The 21,864-nt window shown below is 42.6% G+C and overlaps 1 protein-coding gene across 1 annotated transcript; it reads left to right on the forward strand.

Moving 5' to 3' along the window:
- Positions 1-2,572: 2,572 nt before the first annotated feature.
- On the forward strand, positions 2,573-20,725 carry LOC133367076 (immunoglobulin superfamily member 1-like). Its single transcript, XM_061590793.1, has 7 exons — positions 2,573-2,682; positions 2,808-2,843; positions 8,103-8,399; positions 11,961-12,254; positions 16,787-17,074; positions 17,340-17,624; positions 19,401-20,725. The coding sequence occupies exons 1-7, from the start codon at positions 2,652-2,654 to the stop codon at positions 19,520-19,522; spliced, it is 1,353 nt and encodes a 450-aa protein (XP_061446777.1). The 5' UTR covers positions 2,573-2,651; the 3' UTR covers positions 19,523-20,725.
- Positions 20,726-21,864: the final 1,139 nt, after the last annotated feature.

A 21,864-nucleotide genomic window follows, 5' to 3' on the forward strand; every position in this document is an offset into this window, starting at 1 on the left:
TTCTCCAGTTAGGTTTGGATGAGAATTCCACTGTATGTGGACACGGAAACAGAAATTCCTGCAGTTCACTTGTTTGTCTTTCGTCCATAATGGAAAATCAGTCCAGCAAATAACATCGGTATTTGCACACAACTTTTTTTAAGTCTGCAAATACATAATTAATGAAATGATTGTTTACATTGTTTTGATGGTTCATTTACAGTGGGATAAATTGTGTAACAGCAATAATATCATTAATTACATTAAATTCAGCCATAGCGAACAATGAGACAAATAATCTGTCTTCTTGTAGAAAGTGAATTGCAGCAGAACGGAAACAGTGCCGAATGTGGCACATATAGATGAGAATGGAAATTACTGCTTTGTTACATCACTATTTCCAGTGCCTTCCTGGGATCACTCTCCCTCTTCTTTCCAATGTCCTGCCCATTTGATATATTATTTCTCTCTCTCCTTATCCACCTGGCCTTTTCACATCATTCTACATATTCTCAAAGAAATAGTAGCCATTGCACTTGAACTGCCAACCTGCACCTGCCTGGCAGGTTTAAGCCCCAGGACCTATCATTTTAGGAATTAAGCACTGCACAGGACGAGGTGATAAGTAAGTGAAGTGATAAGAAGGAGCTAATAAATACGGACATAGCACCAAGTCTCCAAGTTCTTTCTTAAGCATGTTTTTAACCAACAGACTCCAAGGGGACAGCCCAGGCACCATGTCATTATAGGGGAGTTACTGGTCCAGTCACTACATGCCTGGGATGTAATTCTACCTCACAAGGTAGTCCCTCACAGATAATATGAAAAAAGCCCAACACATTGCATCAGTTTGTGGCTCCTCACAGGCCATCATTCAGCATTAAGCACCCAGACCAAGAGATGTATCAGAAATATCTGGGGCATTCTAGAGCCTGTTGTAATGTGTGTGTGTTTTGTGTGTGTGGTCTTTTGATTAATGTACATTTTAAAAAGTAAACTGAAAATTAGTTTTCTAAATAGTCCCATTGTTTCCTGTTAACCTGACACAAGTAAAATATTAAATATTGAGACCCCGAACTAATAACAACTAGGCAGGCTCATCCTTCCCATTAAAATAAGTAGATATGCTAGGGCTGTCCTCCACCATCACCACCCCGCCATCCAACCCTGCCTTATGGTCCATTTCCTCCAAAAACAGAAACTATGCCAGTTCTCTGTTCAGTTAAAAAATTAGAGCCTCTGTGCAAAATTAGAGCCTATATTTATCATTGGTGGCAGGAGAAAAAAAGATTGACACTTCCATCCTGGAACTCCAAGCCCTGGATTATTCCTCTAAGAATGACTCCAGTCACCAAGAAAGTCCTACCAATGCAGGGCTGGCTCTTACACTGGGCAGGGTGAAGCAGCTTGCATCAAGAGACCAATTTTGGAGGGCCAGAAAATGGGAAGGAAATTGTCAAATATTCAGACAGACAGACAGATAGACAGATAGATAGATAGATAGATAGATAGATACTATCAGGGGTGTAGTGCTCCGGGTCTCAGGGGGTCTTAGACCCTTTACTTTTGAGAGCAGGGTCCCAACATCTCCAGCATCCTGTGAGCTAATCTGCATGAAAGGGGAGTGTGTTGGCCACTGAGAAGAGCCTTTTAACATCCTTCCTTGTCCTTTCCTGCTGATTGGAACCATCAGAGTGAAAGGAGGTGAGTCAGTATTGAGAAGACTCTTCTCAGTAGCTAACACACTCCGCTTTCATGCTGATTGGCTCCTAGGGACTTCTGTTGTTCTGGGAGAAGTTGCATGTGGGAAGAACTGAGGAGTGTGGAGATGACAACTGAGAGCAAGCAAGTGAGCGAGGGGGCGTGGCTGTGAGGGGAAGTGACATGGCTATCATGAAAGGACCCTGCACTTCTGAATTTGTCACTACACTACTGGATACTGTACATAGATAGACAGACATTTACTGTTACAGGTGCACCAAAACTATGCTCCCTTCAGTAGGGCTAGTCTTCAGGGTGGGATAGGAAAATAATTCTGTTCTACTTGTGTTGAAAGTTGAAAGTCACTTTACATTTAAAGCCATATTGTACAACTTTAACTAGTTATGGCTTCCCCCAGAGAATCCTGGGAAGTGTAGTTTGTTAAGGATGCTGAGAGTTGTTAGGAGATCCCTGTCCCCCTCAAGGGCTATAGTTCCCAGAGCTCCCGGGGAACAGTACTTAGGCTTTAAAAAAAAACTGGGTAGAGGCAAATTGTTGTTCCAAAACTCCTCAAGTCCTAATAGGCCATTCGGGGCTTGGTTTTGCCATGATTGGTAGTATAGAATTCCTTTGGCCTCAACAGTACTAATGAGAAACCCTCTGGATACATTAAAAAAACAGGGTATGCGGTCTATGCTACACTTTCTTAGCACCTCAAATGTGGATTCTGCAATCTTTTCACTTCCTCTGGTTTATAACTGCAATGTAATTAGGGATGTGGTTTCTCAGGCAGCATAAAGAAGGGGATTATAGTCAACAATGTTGGCAGATCAGAGAGAAATCACATGTGCAGGGGAAGCTGGGTCACAATATTGCTGATTTCAACAGCAATGGCCCCCAATGCAGATCTTTGTTCAGGAGACAGCAGAGCTAGGAGCAAATAGGACTCTGCTGGCTGCAGAACTCCCACCATGAAGTTTTCTTCCAGCATCTTCTTTCTTGGTTGGTATCACTTGGTTGGAAGGGTGTGCCAGAGTGTGTGCCAAAGCAGGGTGGGGAGATCAGAGGCCCCACGTCAGTTCTGTCGCTCAGATATCTTGCCTCTCATGGAATCCTCTCTTTTCCAGGGTGTTGGCTGACCAGGCAGTGGCAAACGTCTAGAGGTGAGTGTCCATCAATGAAAGAATATTAAGGTTGGGGGGAGAAGCACTATGGCAGAGCAGGAGCTAAATGCCATGGCCTCCCACAATCAGATCTGCTCTTCTCACCACTGTGTGATCAAAAGTGGCACCTGCCAAACACCCCCATTTCATGCTCTCTATTTCATCCTTTTTTTCCCCTCTAGACAACCTGTATCTAGAGTGCAGTTACAGGGAAATCACCAGCTGGCTTCTGACCTCTTCAGTCTCTTTCCACAGGCTGCTGCTTCTCCTAGGGATGGGAGTGCCAATCTGGGCACTAACAAGCATGGGGTAATCAGTGCTTTGGTGTTGGATAGGAGCACTCTCTTTATAGGATTTCTTTTTCTGTTGGCCTCTATAGCTAGACCTTTAACAGCAACTTGATCTGCAGTTACACGAGCACAATGGTCCTCTCCTCCCCCTTTAACTGGTATTCGGGGCACACGGTCTCTGATCCTGGAGCTATGATACAGCTATCATTATCAGTAGCCATTGATAGCTTTATCTTCCAGAGACCCAATCCTACTTGCAGGAGCTTTTTGTTTGGTCAACAGCATGGAAAACAGTCCCTCCCGTTATACAGCTTCTTTCTCTTGTGTGAAAGGGCTGTTAAGATACAAAGCTCCTTAGTCCCCTTCTCCCCATTATAAACAGCAACAGAGATGAGGAAAATCTTCTCCATGTTATTCCCCAGCTCTTTCATTGCCTCCTTGGCAGAGCTTGGAAAAGTTACTTTTTTGAACTACAACTCCCATCAGCCCAATCCAGTGGCCATGCTGGCTGGGACTGATGGGAGTTGTAGTTCAAAAAAGTAACTTCTTCCAAGCTCTGCTCCTTGGTGTGTGAATAACAACAGGTACAGCCACACACGCATCTCCTGCATCTTGGCTCATGCAGGAAAATGAGCAAGTGCGCTGCAGAAAGGACAATAGTGACGGACCCTTATCCTTTCTGTGTTCACAGGGATGAGGGAGTTAAAGAGCCCTTTGCCTCTTTCTCAGCTCTTGCGTGAGTCATCCGAAGTCTGTCTTGACAGCCCTTCAGGCTTTTGCTCAGATAAAAATATAATCCCTACTTTTTATTTTAAAAAAATGCTCACCAGAAATACATACGCTGATGAATATGTGTCAGTTGGGAAAATGTCACAAATTAATATATCACCATCCTGTGAATTTTTGTACCCTGATATAGGGATGGGCGAGAAATTCAATTCAGTTCACATTTCAAGCAGAATCCAACAAATACGCACTTTCCAAAACAATATGAGTACCGAAACACAGCCATCCTTCAAAAATGGGCACTTACTCAAATTTTGCAATGCAGTTCGCCATTCAAGCAGTGCATATGTTAGGGGACAGTGTGCATAAAAATGAATAACATACAAAAATGCTTTATATGATGAGAATTGCTTGCAAAAATATGTACATTAGTCAAAACTGCCTACAAAAATGTGTTTTATTAGAAATTTGCACTAAAATGCTGGAGAATTTTCACAAGGATTTTTTTAAAAAACACCCAAATTGCTACAGAAATGTGGAAAACTGCATTTAAGACTGAAAAAATGATAAACCGGGAGGACTGAAATTGACATCCCTATCCTGATACAACTCAGTCTACTAAATTTCCATGAGCATGCAAATCTCTCCCATTTACAAAGTGAGACCGTTGCAAGTGCTCCACCTTCCAAACCTCACTCCTGTTTTTCATGTTCTCTTTCCTGTTGATCCATGATCTAAGTGTGGATGGCAGGCTGACCTGGCATGTCTTACTGAGAGCTGGGTGGGTCAGGCCTTGCTCAGCTCTGCCCACCCAGGGATTCAATGCAGTAACAAGCCAAAGGGGAGGAGAAGGGAGTTGCTGTGGTCCAGTTGGTTCTCCATCATCAGCTGACCCCTCCTCCTTGTAGCAGGTGCTGAGCCAGAGATTGATTAGATGTCCTGCTGTCCAACAGTCTCCCTTGCCAGGTTGGCCAAGGTGATCTTTGGTGTGATGCTGCAGGAGCTCAGGACCATTGCCCTGGGCAACTTCAACATCCATCCTGAGAATGCCTTTCATCTGGCTCAGGATTTCATTTGCAAGACACTTCAAGGACAAAGTCACTCAACTTTGTAGTAACTTAGATGCTGCTATCACAGAAAATGTGGCCGAGATATCTGGTGCGACATCTGGCCCACTGTTACGGGATCATTCCCATTTGATGTGGCCTGATGATATGGACAGGATACTTACAGTGATACATCTGGCCACATGCTGTCTGGACCTCTGCCCTTCCTGGTTGATTAAATCCAACCCGAGTTGGCTGGTCAGGTGGGTCCAGGGTGTTGTGAATGCATCGTTGCATGATGGGCTGGTGCCAGCCATTCTTAAAGAGGTGGTGGTGCAGCCACTCCAAAAAGGACCCAGTGGTGTGTAATAACTACTGGCCATTTGCCAACAACCCTTTTGGGGGAAAGTTGATGGAGAGATTCATGGCAGAGCAACTTCAAGTGTCCCTGGATGACACTGATCATCTGGATCCACGTCAATCTGGGTTGAGGCCTGGTTTTGGGACTGAATCAGCCTTGGTCACCCTGATAGATTATCTGTATTGGGAGAGCGACAGGGGGAGTGTGATCTTGTGTTATTCTTACTCAATGTCTCAGTGGCCTTTGATATCACTGACATGGTATCCTCCTAAGTGGGATTGGTATCAGAGGCTATCAGGGATCCTGGGTTCCTCAGCTTCACTTTGTGTTTCCGCTGCCACCAATTTACTCAGAAAGCTCCTAAACTACCTAGTAGCCTGTATTGAAGGTTTTAGGTAATGAGATGGAAACTAACACTAAGAGACAGGATAAACCTTAAACCAAGTTCTAGTTTTATTAAAGGGATACCATTTGCATCAGGGGACACTGAGACCTATATTGAGTTATTTAAGATGCTTGGTGACAGTTTCTAAAAGCCCAAGAGACATTGTTGCTGACACCAACCTCTGAGTGACTTTTACCTTAGGCCAAATTCCCTAAACCTCCCTCCCCTGCCAAATATTTCCACACAACGTAGTGCAGCTACTGGGGCCAATCTGCCTCTATACCCCAAATCTCCTCTGGTGGTCCTCCTGACTGCTTGGACAGTTTAGCCAACACTGAAACCCACTTATGTCACTTCCCTCTGGTAAGAATTTTTCACAGGGCAGCCTCTCAGACCAACTTAGTCACCGGCTCCCTAATCCTGATCTTCCCCAGACAAGTATTAACAACACACTGGATATTCATTGACAAACTTCAATTTGCCCTTGGCTATTCTGTGGTCTTATTCCTCACACTGCCCTCATGAACCACCTCCCAATCTCCTCAACTTCTAACTCCAAGCAACTTCTAGTTGACTACCCCCAGCTCATTTTCTCACTGACAGTTAATTCCCAACTGATTGGAACCCCATCTAATAAAATCTTAAAGTTATCATGTCTCTCTCTTCTAAGAACTTGTCACCAAGTAGCCACTGCTAAGTAGTTTTGTAACTATGTGATGACACAAGGCCTCATGACAGTCACAGAGGTCACAGTTTTTCATTTTTTGATTTTGTTCTAAACACAAACCAAACAGACATATGCACACAATTTTTCCACAGAGGCATTGAACTACTGGGGTTCCATTCCTACCATTGTGGTCAAGTTCAGAGAGTAATATTGGGGGAATGCTATTTTACCCCCTGACACTTGTGCTATCGGGTTCTTCATAGCATGATTTTGTTCCTAGTGTTATTTAACTTTTTTTTAATTGCTTTTTAAAAATGTGTTTTTAAAATTTGTATATTTGTTTTTAATGTTTTTAATTGTTGTAAACCGCCCAGAGAGCTTCGGCTATGGGGCGGTATATAAATGCAATAAATAAATAAATATAAATAAATAAATAAACATTTGAAGCTGTTGGGAATGGTCATTAGGTGCCATCAGTACACTGATGATGTGCAGCTCTATTTCTCCATAACATCTGGCTCAAGAGAGGCTGTGCAAGCCACGGACTGTTGTTTTAATGCAGTGGTGGACTGGATGAGGGCCAATAAACTGAGTTTGAACCCTTGGAAGATGGAGGCCCTGTGGGTAGATGGTTCCCGTGTCTGGAAGATAGGCCAGCTTGGAAACATCTTTGTCATTAGAGACCCAAGTGATTTTTGTGACTAGGAGGGCCTTTTACCAGCTTCATCTGGTATGCCAGCTATGGCCATATCTGGATTGGGATAACTTGGCCACTGCAGTCCATGCATTGGTAACCTTGTGACTGGATTACTGCAATACACTCAATGTGGGGCTGCCCTTGGGCCTGATCCAGAAGCTCCAGCTGGTGCAAAACACAGCATCTACACTGCAGATGGGGGCTAAAACACCTGCACTGACTGCCCATATGCTACCAGGCAAGGTTCAAGGTTCTTACAAAGTCCTGAACAATTTGGGTCCAGGATATCTTAAGGACTGCCTGAGTCCTTATATACCAGTTTGATCTCTGAGATCATTTGGAGGAGTGCTGCTAGTTTTCTGTATTACCTGACCTTCCTCAACTAGAAGTTGGGAATTTAGTGGCACCAGTCCAATGCTGTGGAAATTTGGCAGGGACCTCATTTTAACTTTCAGGGTCCTCTTGAAGATTTTTGATGCCAACAGGCCTTAGTGGCTGTTTGATTTTTTGACTGTCCACTCACTTTAATGATTATCTGTATTGTTTTAATGATGTTTTGTTTTAACATTGTACACTGCCTTGATATTTTATGATATGGCAAGAAATAAATTCTTTTATAAATAAAATAAATGAACAGGCACAGTTCTACATGTCTACTGTGTCGTGGCTCATGCAGGAGTGAGCAGCTGAGCTCCCAAAAGGACCACTATGATGGACCCGTATCCTTCCTGATGGCCCATCCCATTTGCTCTTCACAGTGAGGGCAGTTAAAGAGTCCTTTGCCTCTCTCAGCTCTTGCATAAGTGAGCCAGTGGTTGAAGTCTATGTTGATGGCTTTTCAGCTCTTGCTCAGATCAAAATATGATCCTTTGCTGATAGAAATTTACATAAACAGATGAATATGTGCTCTGTTTGATAATGTCACAAAGTGACAAATCTATTGCAAGCCTCTGGATTGTTGTACTCTGATACAAACTTGGTTTCCTAAATTTCCAAAAGCAGGCAAATGTTTCTTATTTTACAGAGTAAGACTGTTGCAGATGTTCCACCTTCCAAATCTCACTCCTGTTCTCTTTTGTTTTTCCAGGACAGCTTTATCCAAAGCCTTCCATCTTAGTGATACCCAGTCCTCAGGTCATCCTAGGGACAAATTTCCAGATCCGCTGTAGTAATGAACATTACCAAAAAGCAACCTTCTATCTCTCCAAGGAAGGGACTTCAGGAAATTTGCTTTCTAAGGCTGCTTTATTGTATAGTGCTGTATTTTTCATTTCTAACGCCAAGCTAACAGATGGAGGAGTCTACCAGTGTGCATATTGCTTCGATCTAAACCATGATAAAAATTGCTCAAGTTCCAGTGACAGAGTTACCATCAACATAGCAGGTAAAGCTTAGCTCAGTCTTTGTCTTTCACAACTGACACTAAAATGGATATCAGATTTATTGCATTTGCAAATCAAAAGAAAAAGCTGCATGGCCTACAATATATAGTTCTCTCTCCCCTTTTCTCTCTATGCTATATTCATACAAGATTGACATCGTGCTGTAGTTCTGCCTTTTGCTCCTTAGGAGGTGCTGCCTCTAGCTTGTCATCCTGATGCTGCCTCAGGATGCCCTCAGAATGAGGGACCTGAAAGCAATTTGCCAGGAGAGTAAGCAGCTTTTTTGTGTTAGCTTCTGCATTGTATTCATCTCTGCTATTTCTTGATTTGGGCAATATTCTAATAATGCTAAGAACCTCTCCTGATCTATCCCAATGAAACAGTGAGGATGGGGGAAGAGGGAAGGGAGGACACTGACAGGGAAAAGTGGCAAGATACAGTGGGAGAGGTTTGAGCAAAATGGGGATGAAGAACACAAAGAGGAGGGAAAGTGGCTGTTTAAAATTACAGGAGAGGTTTAAGCAGAGCAAGAAGAGAGAAACACCAAGGGTTGTTTCTTGTTTTTTAAATTTTAACAAGGAGAATAGCAGAGAGAAGTTCAACACGGAACCTAACACAGGTACAGCAGAGCCTTTCCCAGCTCCCTTCTCATTCTAGTCACCCCTCTCCCATTGTTTAAAATGGTGGGAGGTGCAAAGAATTTGAGAGAGGAAAATGGAAATGGACTGCCTTCAAGTCGATCCCGACTTATGGCGACCCTATGAATAGGGTTTTCAGGGTAAGTGGTATTCAGAGGGGGTTTACCATTGCCTCCCTCTGAGGCTAGTCCTCCCCAGCTGGCTAGGGCCTGCTCAGCTTGCCACAGCTGCACAAGCCAGCTCCTTCCTTGTCCGCAACTGCCAGCTGGGGGGCAACTGGGTCCTTGGGACTATGCAGTTGCCCATGGCTGCACAGGTGGCAGGGCACGTAACCCCTGAGCCACTCACTGTGGGGATGATGTTTAGCTGGCCCTTGACACCCAGCAGGAGACACAAGGGGGATTTCAACTCACAGACTCTGGACTCCCAACCAGGCTCTCCTCCCCACTGTGCTATACAAGCTGTTAAGAGAGGAGGAGGTATGGAAATAGGGTTGATTTCTGTGCAAGGGGACTTGAGAAAAGGGAGGAGGAAGAGGGAGGAAAAGGAATGAAGGTGAAAATCAGGAGCTGCAAAAAAGGAGGGAGGAGGAGGCACGAGAATGGGGGTGAAGTTGAAAATAGGAGTACAAAGGGAGCTACAAAATAGGAGTGGATGGTGGCTTAATAATTGGGTGGAAGGTGAAAAGGGTGCTTAGAAGTTGCAATGTGTGGAGGAAGATGAGGTTACAGTGGGGGTGGTCTGTGTGCAAGGGGGTGCATAAAAAGAAGGGGGCACAGACGTGGCGGTGTAGGTGAAAACAGGGCTGCAAAGCAGGGCTGCAGGATAGAAGAGAGGTGGCTTCAGAAATAGGCTTGGGATGGTGAAAAGAGAGCTTAGTTGTTGCACGGGGTGAGAAGGGGAAGTTATAGGCAGTTCACATGGGGGGAGTGGGGGTTGGCAAGTGGAGGAAGCAGAAACTCTGCCCTAAGTAAAGAAATAAAAGCCTCTGATTCTAAGGGGATTTCCATCTGGAACCATAGGGTACATCTGCTAAATCAAAAGAGAGTCAAAGGTCTCATCACTAGACATTTTGTAGGAACCTAAAAATAGCTTTCATATCCTTCAAAACATGTTTGATTATACAATACCATAGGTCAACCTTCACCATATTTCATCCTCACATCTCAAAGTGCATGAATGCACATTTCACTGTGTCCTTAAGTAATGTTAGATTTTCACTCATATTGTCCTGTATTTTGGCATATGCAGGGAAGTGAGCAACTGAGCTTCAAGCAAGGAAAACTCTGATAGACCTCCCTTTTCCTTTGCTGGGCATGCTGTTCTCACTAGAGGTTAAAAAGTCCTTTGCCATTTTTATTATTATTATTATCATCATCATCATCATCATCAACAACAACAACAACATTGGTAGATCCTGTTCAGTTTCTGAGGAACTAACAAATCACAGTACCAAAAGAGTATTTCAGCTAAAAAACAATCCCCAAGTTAAACCCAATCATAACAACAAAACAGAATCAACAGTATAGTGATCATTCCAACACAGCCAAGCATCAGGCAGAAAAATAATCAGCAGGTAGCCTTGCTGAAAAGCTGCATCACTACCAGAGGCCAGAAACTATATAGGGATGGTGCCTGATTGACACACCTGGTTTGGGAAGAATTCCACAAGTGCAAGTGAGGCAGCCAGTGGAGTAAATGTTGTTATTCCATCAGCTGTTGCTCAGTTCAAAATTCAGTCCTATTAAAAAGCATTTGCTGACCAGAGATTTGGGCTGCATAATTACAGACATACTTGAGCATACCTGGAGCAGTTGCAGGGGGATTGCTGCAGGGTGAGCTCTGCTTACCACCACCACCACCTTCTCTCCTATACTGGTGCACACACGTGACTTCAGGTTTGAAATGGATTGTCCCATTTCTCTCTGTGCTTCAAGCAGGTTGACACAAGGGCCAGGTAATCACAGCTGTGCACAGCCCTGCTCCAACTTACTTTATGAATGACAAAAGTGGTACCCTATCAGCATCGTGCCAGTCCGGCTGGTGGGAAAGGGTCATCAAAGATCCTTTCACTTTCTCATTTTTCCAAAGTTTGGTTCTGTACCTCAGTTGGCAGGTTTTTTTAAAAAAAAGTTCCCAAGAATATGCATCGGAATTTTACTGTGAATTTCTCATAATATACATATTTTATGTGGTTTTGCCTATTATAATGCATGTAACTAATATATGCGTCTGTTTGCACACTGCCCTTCTATATAGATTTTTGAATACATTATTTGCATTGCAAATTCAGAGAAGTGTGAATTTCAAAGGATGGCTGTGTTTTGGTTTGTGAATTAGGTAAGTTCACCTGTGAACTGAATCTAATGACTCTGCCATCCTTACCTCAAACCAGGGATGGGATCCACTGGCTGGCACTGGTTTGAAAGCATTCCTTTGGCTTAACAGGCCAGGATCAACTCAAGTTCATTCCTTGTCCATTAGCTGCTGCTTTTACCAATGTTTTTCCCCTCTCAAAAATATTGGTAATATCAATATTTTGAAAGGAAACATCAATAAATAAAAGGTTCCCCCCCCCAACAGACTCACTCGCATAGCTTACATTGGGTTATCAGCCTCCTCTGGCCCAGGTAGGACATCTCTCTTGTTAATTTGAACGCTCCGCCTCATTTCCCTCTCAGCATCTCCTTGGTTTTGATTTCCTGGCAGCCCATGCAGTCTTCTTTACTCCATTTTTTTCTATCTCTATCGCTTCCTTAAAGAAATTACAAGCAATCTAATTAATATATTCCCTGTTGACTAATGTCTTAAAGGCTCAGGCAGATTGCAGTCCTGTGAATTTTTGCACTCTGATACATATTCAATCTTCTATGTTCCCCATGCAGAACGTGTTTAAACTTCCCTTTTCTTCTCTTTCTCATTCAGAACAAATTTATCCCAAGCCTTCCATCTCAATGAGCCCAGGTGAGGTGGTCACCCTGGGGGGAAATGCCACCATCCACTGTAATAGTGATGAATACCGAAAAGCACAATTCACTGTACGCAAAGAAGGGTCTTTTGGTATCCAGAAGACAGAATCAGGCGGTATTTTATTTCCTATTATCAATGCTAAACTATCAGATGCAGGCAGCTACCGTTGTATCTATTGCTTCAAATCAGACTCGGACTTCCATCAACTATGCTCAGCCTTCAGTGACAGAGTGTCCATCAACATGACAGGTGAGATCCTGTCTTAGTCCTTATGTGCAGCTTTCACAAATGACATAAAAGGAGTTTTGCATTTCCACATCTGTAAATAAAATGGGAAAACTGTGTTAGCTAAAGCATACCTTAGATTCAAAGGAAGTTCTTTCCCCTTATATGTCACAATTCAACATCATCACAAATTCACACAGGGTGCATTCCAGAGTAAATAGTCTTACTTTTTGCCAGACAGCAGGGTATAATTGCTCATTAACAAGCTGCATTATGTCTTCAGCGTAATTGCATTTTCCCCCTACTGCTAAATCTCCCCAAACTCTCATGAGATCTAAGAGGCCTTCATGTCACCAGCAAGTGCCAGAGACCAGGGCATGGTCAGCTCTTCACGCTACTTGAATTCAGACATCTGGTGTAAGGCAGCATCACAGATTTTTATACTTGTTTTTTAAAAAGAAAGAAAAAAGGGGGGGAACCCTGTCAGCTCACATTAACGAAACATTGATAGAAGAATCAGCTGGAGTCACAGCCCAATCCCAATCCCAATAGGAAAGCACTATTCAGACCTCCTGTTGCCAGGACAAGTCATCAGGTGAGGGGGGGTCATGCTGTGGCTCCCCATACATTTTGTAGTGCCTTCAGGTGGATTCAGACTTATGGCGACCCTATGAATAGGGTTTTCATGAGGCTGAGAGGCAGTGACTGGCCCAAGGTCACCCAGTGAGCTTCATGGCTATGTGGGGATTCGAACTGTGGTCTCCAAGGTCATAGTCCAACACCTTAACCACTACACCACACTGGCTCTCTCCATACATTTTAGAAGGCTTCTAAAACAGGTTCGGAACCTCCATGGATACAGAATGCTTCTGAACTGTGCTGGGAGCCTCCACGGATGCATGAGGCTCTCCCCTTACCACAACTGCCCTTACAGGAACATGGGAAGGTACCTGGGTCAATCTCCCTGGGCAGCTGGGAGAGACCCCTGCCTGACACTCTGGAGAGCCCCTGCCAGTCAGTGTATACTGAGCTAGATGGACCCATGGTCTGAGTCAGTACTAGAAAGCTTCCTGTGTGCCTAATTATGCAAATCTGTAGACATTTATTTACCCCGCATAGTCTGTTCTTCATCTGCTAGTAATAGGGAGGGGAAAATAAATATTTAGGCCACTGGTGGTTTCAGCCACCCTTCCCACTCTCTTGTAGCTTCAGAGATGTTAACATTGGGCACACAATCAAACCTGTTTTTGCACCGTTAAGGGCTAGAAATTAGTTTCTAAAAGCAAAAGAAGAGATAATCAAGAGATTAAATTCTGCATTCAGTGCTCGTGATTATGTTTGCACATTGCAACTGCAGAATACATCCATTTCAGGGACTAGAAGGGGATTTTCTGCATAGCAAACGGGTCTGTTGATCTGCTCAGAATTGCCACCAGGATGCGTAAAAGGCAGATCACATAAGAACATGATTCCTTGCTTGTTGCACATGTCTCTGTGGGGTACCCTTGTGTTTCAACCTGCCACCCACATATATCTTTAAACATGCCTCCTAGAGAGGAAGGGAATCTTTTGCTAGAGATAAATAGCAGGCTGTCCTGAACTGTGCATATCCCAAGAAATGTAGATCAGACAAGGGAGGGTTGCCAGATCTCTGTTTTTCAGCCTGAGACTCTGGTTTCTGGGGGTCCCCTCTGGCTCTCCGGCTGACCCACCTTAATCTCCAGACGCTCAGCTTCAATTTAAAAACAACATTAAGTTTCTAGGTAGTCTGGTTCCCGAGATATACACCAAAACATCAGCCGCCCCCCGCAACGGTTAAATCTGTTTAACGGATCTGTTATAGCAGCTCCTAGCAGAGCTTGGAAAAGTAATTTTTTTAAACTACAACTCCCATCAGTCCCAGCCAGGATGGCCACTGGATTGGGCTGATGGGAGTTGTAGTTCAAAGAAATAACTTTCCCAAGCTCTGGCTCTAACCCCACCCTTTCAGGATTGTAGCCAATAAGTGAAGCTAGGGTTGTGATTTGTTGACCGAGGCAGTGCCTACACTTAATTGCAATGTCAGGAAATGGTGGCTTTGGTAAGTAAGAATATGGCTTAAAGTTTTTTTTCTCTTATGTGCAAGAGTCAGACCCTGGGCTGTTGGAGAGGGCAGTAAACCCCATTGAATTCATTAGGACTGACTTTTGAGTAGACATGGTTAGGATTGTGTTGTAAATTAATGGGACTTTTGAGTAAACATAACAAAGAATTGTGTTTGTGTTGTAAATCTTTCCCTCTTTCTCCAGTCCTATTTTAAAGCAATTAGGCAGGGTTTACCTAGGCATCACGTTTTTTATTATGTATGAAACTAATACTGATTTTTTTTAAAAATGTTCTGCAATGATCAACTGGTTTGACAGTAAACTATTATATGGGGGGTTGTATGGAGTCTTTCCAACAACCCTGTGAGGTAGGGTTGGTGATTGGAAACCAAGGCAGCTCACAATAAGAAAGAAATCCCTTTAAAAACCAATAACCATAAAACAAGTATAAACAGTTGCAAAACAGGTTAAAGTGGCATGATTCTGAATTTTGGGTTGGGTGAATGAAGTTTATTTATTTATTTTTATTTATTATTTGATTTATATCCTGCCCTTCCTCTCAGTAGGAGCCCAGGGCGGCAAGCAAAAGCACTAAAAACACTTTAAAAATAATAAAAACAGACTTTAAAATATATTAAAACAAAACATCTTTAAAAACATTTTTAAAAGCTGTGACTCCAAAATTTATTTATGTATTTTATTTACAACAGTTATATACTGCTTTATTGTGAAAAATCTCAAAGCGGTTTACAGAAAGAATTAAAACAATAAAATTATTGGCAAAAACAGTTAAAGACATGTATTGAAAAACATTCAAATTAATAAAACCAACAATGAATTAAAAACAGATTTAAAAACACAATAGCTTTTACATGCGTGGATAGGCTTGCCTAAACAAAAATGATTTTAGCACATGCTGAAAAGAGGCGTCTGCCTAATGTCAATAGGCAAGGAGTTCCAAAGCGTAGGTACTGCCACTTCATTGTTATGTGCCTTCAAGTCAATTTTGACTTATGGCGACCCTATGAATCAGTGACCTCCAATAGCATCTGTCATGAACCACCCTGCTCAGATCTTGTAAGTTCAGGTCTGTGGCTTCCTTTATGGAATCAATCCATCTCTTGTTTGGTCTTCCTCTTTTTCTACTCCCTTCTGTTTTTCTGTATTGTCTTTTCTAGTGAATCATGTCTTCTCATTATGTGTCCAAAGTATGGTATGTGTCCAAAGTCAAAGGAACGCAATGGTAAACCACCTCTGAATACCTCTTACCACGAAAACCCTGTGAACAGAGTATCCAAAACGCTGCCACTTTACAGGACTGATTTCTTACAAGAGCAGAACAAGTACTATGTGGCACCCATAACATGGAAAACACAGCTTGAACTTGACCTGGTAGCAAATCAGCAACCAATGCAGATTTCAGAGCAGAGGTATTATGTGCTGATAGGATCTCACTCATGTCAGCAATCATGCTGCAGCATTCTGCATTAACTGACTGGCTGCAAGGATTTTTTTTAGTTTTGGTTTTCGGTTATGAATCCTGACTGGTTGTGGGATGCTAAGTTGTCTGCCTTACTCATAGGAATCTTGTTGTGTTTGGTATGGTATTGCATTTAGGAAAGCATCACTGTATTTTATTTTTCATTTTTTGTTTGCATTTCATTTACCTTTAATCTCACTCCCTTACATCCATCAAAGGAACAGCAGTGGTTGCAGAGGTCTTCTGTATCTTTAAAAGTTGTGCAGGAGGAAGGGAGAATTCCACCTTGTGGTTTTTCCCATTACAGAGTTGCAAGAACACCTGCACTTGGCTGACTTTCTCTTCTCCTAAAGATACAGGATCAGTCTCAGGCCTTGAACCTGGCAACCCTACTGTGTGATGCGAAGGGGCTCTTGACCAAAAGCTGGAAGGAATCTCTTTGCCTCAGAGTTTGCATCGAGACACAGACTCCCGTATGAGACCTGTGGCCCAAAGTCCTGTGCTGTGTCCTTGGGAGTATAGATACACATTGAACCTCAGATCGCCACATTGCATCTCAAATGTCCCTACTTTAAATACATTTTCTTCCTCACAAAATGAACATGTGAAAAGGCAGGGTTTTAGGTGGTGATCTGTGGATAGGTGACACTCTCAGAAAAAATAGGGTGTGTTTTTTTTACACTGTCTAAAACAATGGGATTTTTCTGCTAGGCGCAAGGGAAATCTGCCAAGAAAATGAGATAAAACTCAATTTAGTAATAGACGTTCCCTGGGGAGCTGCCAAAATTATTAATTTGTTGGTGGTTACCATTCACAGCCAAGATGTTTTCCAGAGAAAGATGCAATGGGTCATGAAGGGGAGTGGGGGGAGAGTAATCTTGGATGCCTTTATGGCTGCCAATCTCTGACTTCAAGTGAGTCAGGTGCTAGTCTGCCATGAGCATACACCCTTACCTGCTTTCCTCACTGTTTTCTTCTTTTTCTTTTACTAGATCCTGGGCTCTCTAGACTCTATATCAAAGTGAGACCAACAGAGCAGATTTCTCTGGGGTCAAATATCAGCATTGAGTGTCAGGGCGAAAAGAATCGTCTGACCTTTTCCTTGCACAAATCAAGCAGTCTGATAGCATCACAGATGACACAACGAAGCAGCAACACAACTGAGTTCTTTTTCTCCCAAGTGAGCTTGCAGGATGGAGGGAACTACACCTGCCAATACTACAGAATAAATCCCTATGTGTGGTCAGAGCCAAGTGACCCCATGAAGCTGGTTGTGATAGGTGAGGAGGAGATCTGCTTGGCCTAGTTCTTTCTGCCACCTTCCTCCCAGTTTGCACTCTGAAGTGCCCTGTGAATGAGGCAGAAAACGATAGTCTTTTTTTTCTCCGCGGGGTAAGAAAACTTTGAGAAATGGGGTGACAGATTTCATCACAGCACACAGGCAAAAATAAAATGATTACATTAGAGGTCAGAGGGAGATGGTGGTAACCCTGGGAATGATGGGAAGGCATAATTCCTCGTCTTGACTGTCTTTTCTATATCCAGATCCCCGTTTCTCTAAACCCTCCATCAAAGTGAGAATCGTACAGCATTTTGACCTGACGTTTACTGTCACCATCGAATGCCATGGGCTGAGCAATGGTCTGATCTTCGCTTTGCACAAATCAAAATATCCCAGAGCACCCCAATGGAAAGAGCCAGATGGAAACATGGCTGAGTTCTCTGTGGAGAGGTTGGGGGATGCAGGGAGCTATACGTGTCAGTATCACCACAGAAGAAATCCCTTTGTGTGGTCAGAGCCAAGTGATCCTGTGGAGGTGGTTGTGTCAGGTGAGGAGAAGAGCCTGCCCAAGCACACGCATGCACAGATTATTCAATTAGCTACTCATACATCCTGCATGTCATAGAGGAGATTTGATATATGATGCTGTGTCCAATGCCAACATCTTGATGTGGGGCTATATATAATGTATCTTGGGGAGGGGGAGTCCAGATGCCTAGACTCCATATGCAAGGGCTTACGAAGAAGGGATAGACAGAAGCAAAAGGGCTGCATCCATCTCAGGATAAACATGCAGGTGCCACTGAGGATGGCTGGAAGAGTGCACATTTAGATGACCACACCCATATCTTAGGGAGCGCCTGAACTCTTAATATACAAGCTCAGTCACTGAGATCATCTGCAGGAGCGGCATTGGTCATCCCCTGAGCTGGCAAGGCTCATTTAACATCAGCACGAATCGAGCCTACAGTGTCATTGGCCTAGTTCTCTGGAATGCTCTGCCAATAGAGATTCAGCAGGCGCCTTCTCTTTTAACCTTTAAGGGCCTGCTGAAAACCTTTCTGTTCCACCAGGCTTATGCAGGCAATTAAGAAGACATATTTTTGCAGTAGTTGAGCTTTACTTTTCCTATATTTTTAATGTGATTTTTTACTGTATGGTTTTTATTCATTGTAAATCACTGTGATGTTATTTGAAATGAAGTAGTGATATACAAATATGTTTAAATAAATAAATAAAAATACTGGAGAAATAAGATTAGGTATTTTTTACTTTTTGCATTAAAGTGGCCAAGCATATTTACATATCAATGCCCTGCACAAGTGACAGTCACTGCTGCAGAGCAAAGTTAATGTAAAGAACGTGCAGAATGTTTGTAAAAATGTGTATATTTGTCAGAACTGCAGACAAAATGTGTTTATTAGGGGAAATTCACACTAAAACACTGACAAATCTTCATGGGGATTTTTAACACAAGAAAAATCACAGACTAATGTGGATATGCAGAGAACTGAAGACTGAAAAAATGAAAGACAGAGAATGGAAGGTGATTGGTTTATCCATCCTTAGATGCACCCAACAAGTTTTAGAGGGGGGTAGACAATCTGAGAGTGGCAATGTACAGTATCCAGCAAAGGAGTCAGGAATCTGAGTTTTACAGCTGGTGACAAACACAAACCTTGCAAGGCCAGCATTGAGGACACGTCCTTGGTGCCTGAGCAACTGATGGTGCTTTGAAGACTAGTGACATCTTCCTGCATACTTGCTGGATGCACTAACACTGATAGAAGCTTTCCTCTCATAGAAACTGGGGTGGGGGAAGGGTTAAAAGCTCATCTCTCCCTATGCCACAGCCCTCATCCCAACTTGCTCCCACTGCACATATTTTGGGTTTTTTAAAAAATAAAAAAATGCAAGGTCAAATGAATTTTTTGCCTGGCATATGTAATGTTCACCTAAAGTATGGCACTCTGAGAGGGGGGGTATCTTCTGAACACCAGAAATTAAATGAACTTGTTCTGCAACCATTAAAAAAAAGTTCTTAGAGATGTGCTGGGAAATTTGGAACTGAGACACTCTCTTTAACATTTTTATTACACAAACCTAATACCAACTAACAAGTGGGGTACACTGCAAAGTACTGGATAGCTTAGTAAAGAGTATGAATGAAGTCTTCCGGATAGAGAGAGGAATATAGTTTGTGGGTGTTTGTAGATGTGTATGTAGCAACATGGAATAATTGAGAGCCTAGTAAGAAACTCAGATTTCTTTTCTTTGGATGCCATCCACTGGCTGAATGACTTTTCCTTCCTTCATTTTTACAGATACCTCATCTGTGGAGGCCAACATCTGCCTGGGATTAACCGGCCTTGTGTTACTTGCTCTGGTGCTGATTGTGGCTGAGCCTGTGTACAGTTTAAGGGCACCTTTAAATAGTCCTGACTGACCTTTCAGGAGGAAACATTAAGAAATGTATTCAAATGTCCACCAGAGAGTCTGTTGTTGGTATGATAAAGGAGTTTACGCCTCCGGCTAGAACTTGGCTCAAATCCCCATTTAGTTATGAAGCTCATTGGGTGACACTGGATGATGCTTTTTCTCAGCCTAGCCTACCCCACTGGCTTGCTGTGAGGATAAAATAGGGGAGGGAACCATTATGCTTTCCTTAATGTCTCAAGAAACTAATTAATTAGTTAGTGAATGACATTTCTGAAGATCTCGGTTTAAGAAAGGAAACAGTTGTTTTTTTAAATATTTGCTATATTTTGAAAAAGAGAAGCATCTATGAATTTTGCTTAAAAAACAACAGGGGCTAGCAAATATATAAATAACTAGCAGACAGTACCGGGCATTGCTCAGGAAATTCTAACAAACAAAAATCAGTGCAGTTTTTAAAGGCTCAGTCCACCTTCATAACTGAAAATGGCATGCAAAAATGTCTTCTTCAGTCTCAGGACCACCATGCAAAAGTTTGTTACTACCTTGATTCAGACAAATCCAAACTGAGCAGTCCCACCTCCACTCACAGAAGCAATCCAAAATACAAGACCTGGTTACAATCCACAGTCATGACTCGGGCAACACAAGAGGCAAGGCCCGGAATAAGTCCAAGGTCAATATGCAGGGGAAAGCTAGTCACCCACTAGGTTACACAGCAGGCCAGGGAGCAGGTGCAAGGAGACTATTCTAGCACTCTCAACAGGAACTGGAGGCTTTTAGCCAGGAGCCTTCAGAACCCCACCAGAGCACAGCTGAGGGCCATCTGGATTGCCTGAGGAGCTTCCTCTACGTTTGAGGAGTAGCTTCCTCAAGCACCCTTGCTCTTATGATTGCTCATATCATAATCTTTATGATATGAAGAGGAGCAACAAGGTCTTGAACAGCTTCTCACTACTTGTCCCAGCACTGGATTCTGCCTTATACAGTCCATCTACATCAGATTTGTCTTCACTGATTGAGAATGCCTCGCCAGGTTTCGGACAGGGGATGTTTCCATCCGTATCTGGAGATTAGAGATGGAATGATGTGTCAATTACCCTTCTATCAGTTTCTCATTTTTCCAATCTGAAATTCAGGTCTCTGCATTTTTGACGCAATTGGCGGACTTCAACATGTTAGTCCAAATTTCTCCTACTGAGCACATTTTTGTATGCAGTTTTGTCTAATGTACTTATTTGTGCAAGAATTTCTCCTAATAAAATATATTTTGTATGCTATTCTTATGAATATATTCATTTGTATGCACATTTCCCCCTAATATATGCATTTTTGTGAACATTGGTTGGTTGGAGAACTTCATCGCAAATTTTGGATGTGAATTTTGAAAGATGCTCGTGTTTTGGCTCTCACATTCTTTTGGAAAGTGCAAATTTGATAAATTCAGCTTTAAATGATAACCGAATCTAATTTTTTCCCCATCACTACCAGAGATTGAACCTGGGACTTTCTGCATCCAAAGCAGAGGCTCTATCCCGAGCTGCAAGCCTTCCACAGCCAAAAGGATATTTCATACTCTTCTCAGCAAATGAAGAGATGTTATGGTGTGTGCCTTTCTGTGTCTTGGCTTCTGCTGTAATTGTGAATTAAAAGCTGAGTTGCAGAAAGTCCAAAAGTTCATAAGGAAGCTGGGGGGAAATAAAAGAGAACTCCCCCCTTGGGGCCAGCCTACCCCCCATGCCCACTCCAAATGACTGCAGGCAAAAATAATCTCTCAGAAATCGTCAAAGAATTTGGCTTATGTTACAATGAGTTGGCCAAGCTTTTTTCTCATGTTTTTCAAACAGTTTTTCAAAAGCCTTGCAACCACATGGAGCTTTAAAGCAAGGCTCTGTACATGGTTTTACAGATACATCTAAGCAAACAGGGTACATAACAATGGTGTGGGAACAAGTGGTGCTGCAAATCTTCTGGTCCTCTTGCTTTTCCTCTCTCGTTGTATAAGAAAAAGACAAAGGGCAAGTGGTCAGCTGGATGTGTTGCTTTATAATGGCTTAGATTAAAGTATGCATAAAATTGAGATGGTTCATCTTCACATGAGGGCTCAAGTTTAATGTGGGAGGTGTTTGTGAAAAATGAACTCTTGCATGGAAGTTGACCTTTTATTTATTTATTTATTCAATTTGTATCCCGCCCTTCCTCCCAGCAGGAGCCCAGGGTGGCAAACAAAACACTAAAACACTTTAAAACATCATAAAAACAGATCTTAAAATACATTAACACAAAACAGCATCAAAAACATTTTAAAAAAGCCTTAAAAAAGGGTTAAAAACATTATTAAAAACATATTAA

The sequence above is a fragment of the Rhineura floridana genome, chromosome 11, assembly GCF_030035675.1.
Source record: "Rhineura floridana isolate rRhiFlo1 chromosome 11, rRhiFlo1.hap2, whole genome shotgun sequence".
NCBI classification, from domain to species: Eukaryota; Metazoa; Chordata; class Lepidosauria; order Squamata; family Rhineuridae; genus Rhineura; species Rhineura floridana.

Excerpts from the sequence above, each read along its gene's own strand:
- LOC133367076 (XM_061590793.1), top strand. The coding sequence starts at position 2,652 with ATGAAGTTTTCTTCCAGCATCTTCTTTCTTG. Across the intron at positions 2,683-2,807 it reads TTCCAGCATCTTCTTTCTTG|GGTGTTGGCTGACCAGGCAG; the intron begins GTTGGTATCACT and ends TCTCTTTTCCAG. Across the intron at positions 17,625-19,400 it reads TGTGGAGGTGGTTGTGTCAG|ATACCTCATCTGTGGAGGCC; the intron begins GTGAGGAGAAGA and ends TCATTTTTACAG.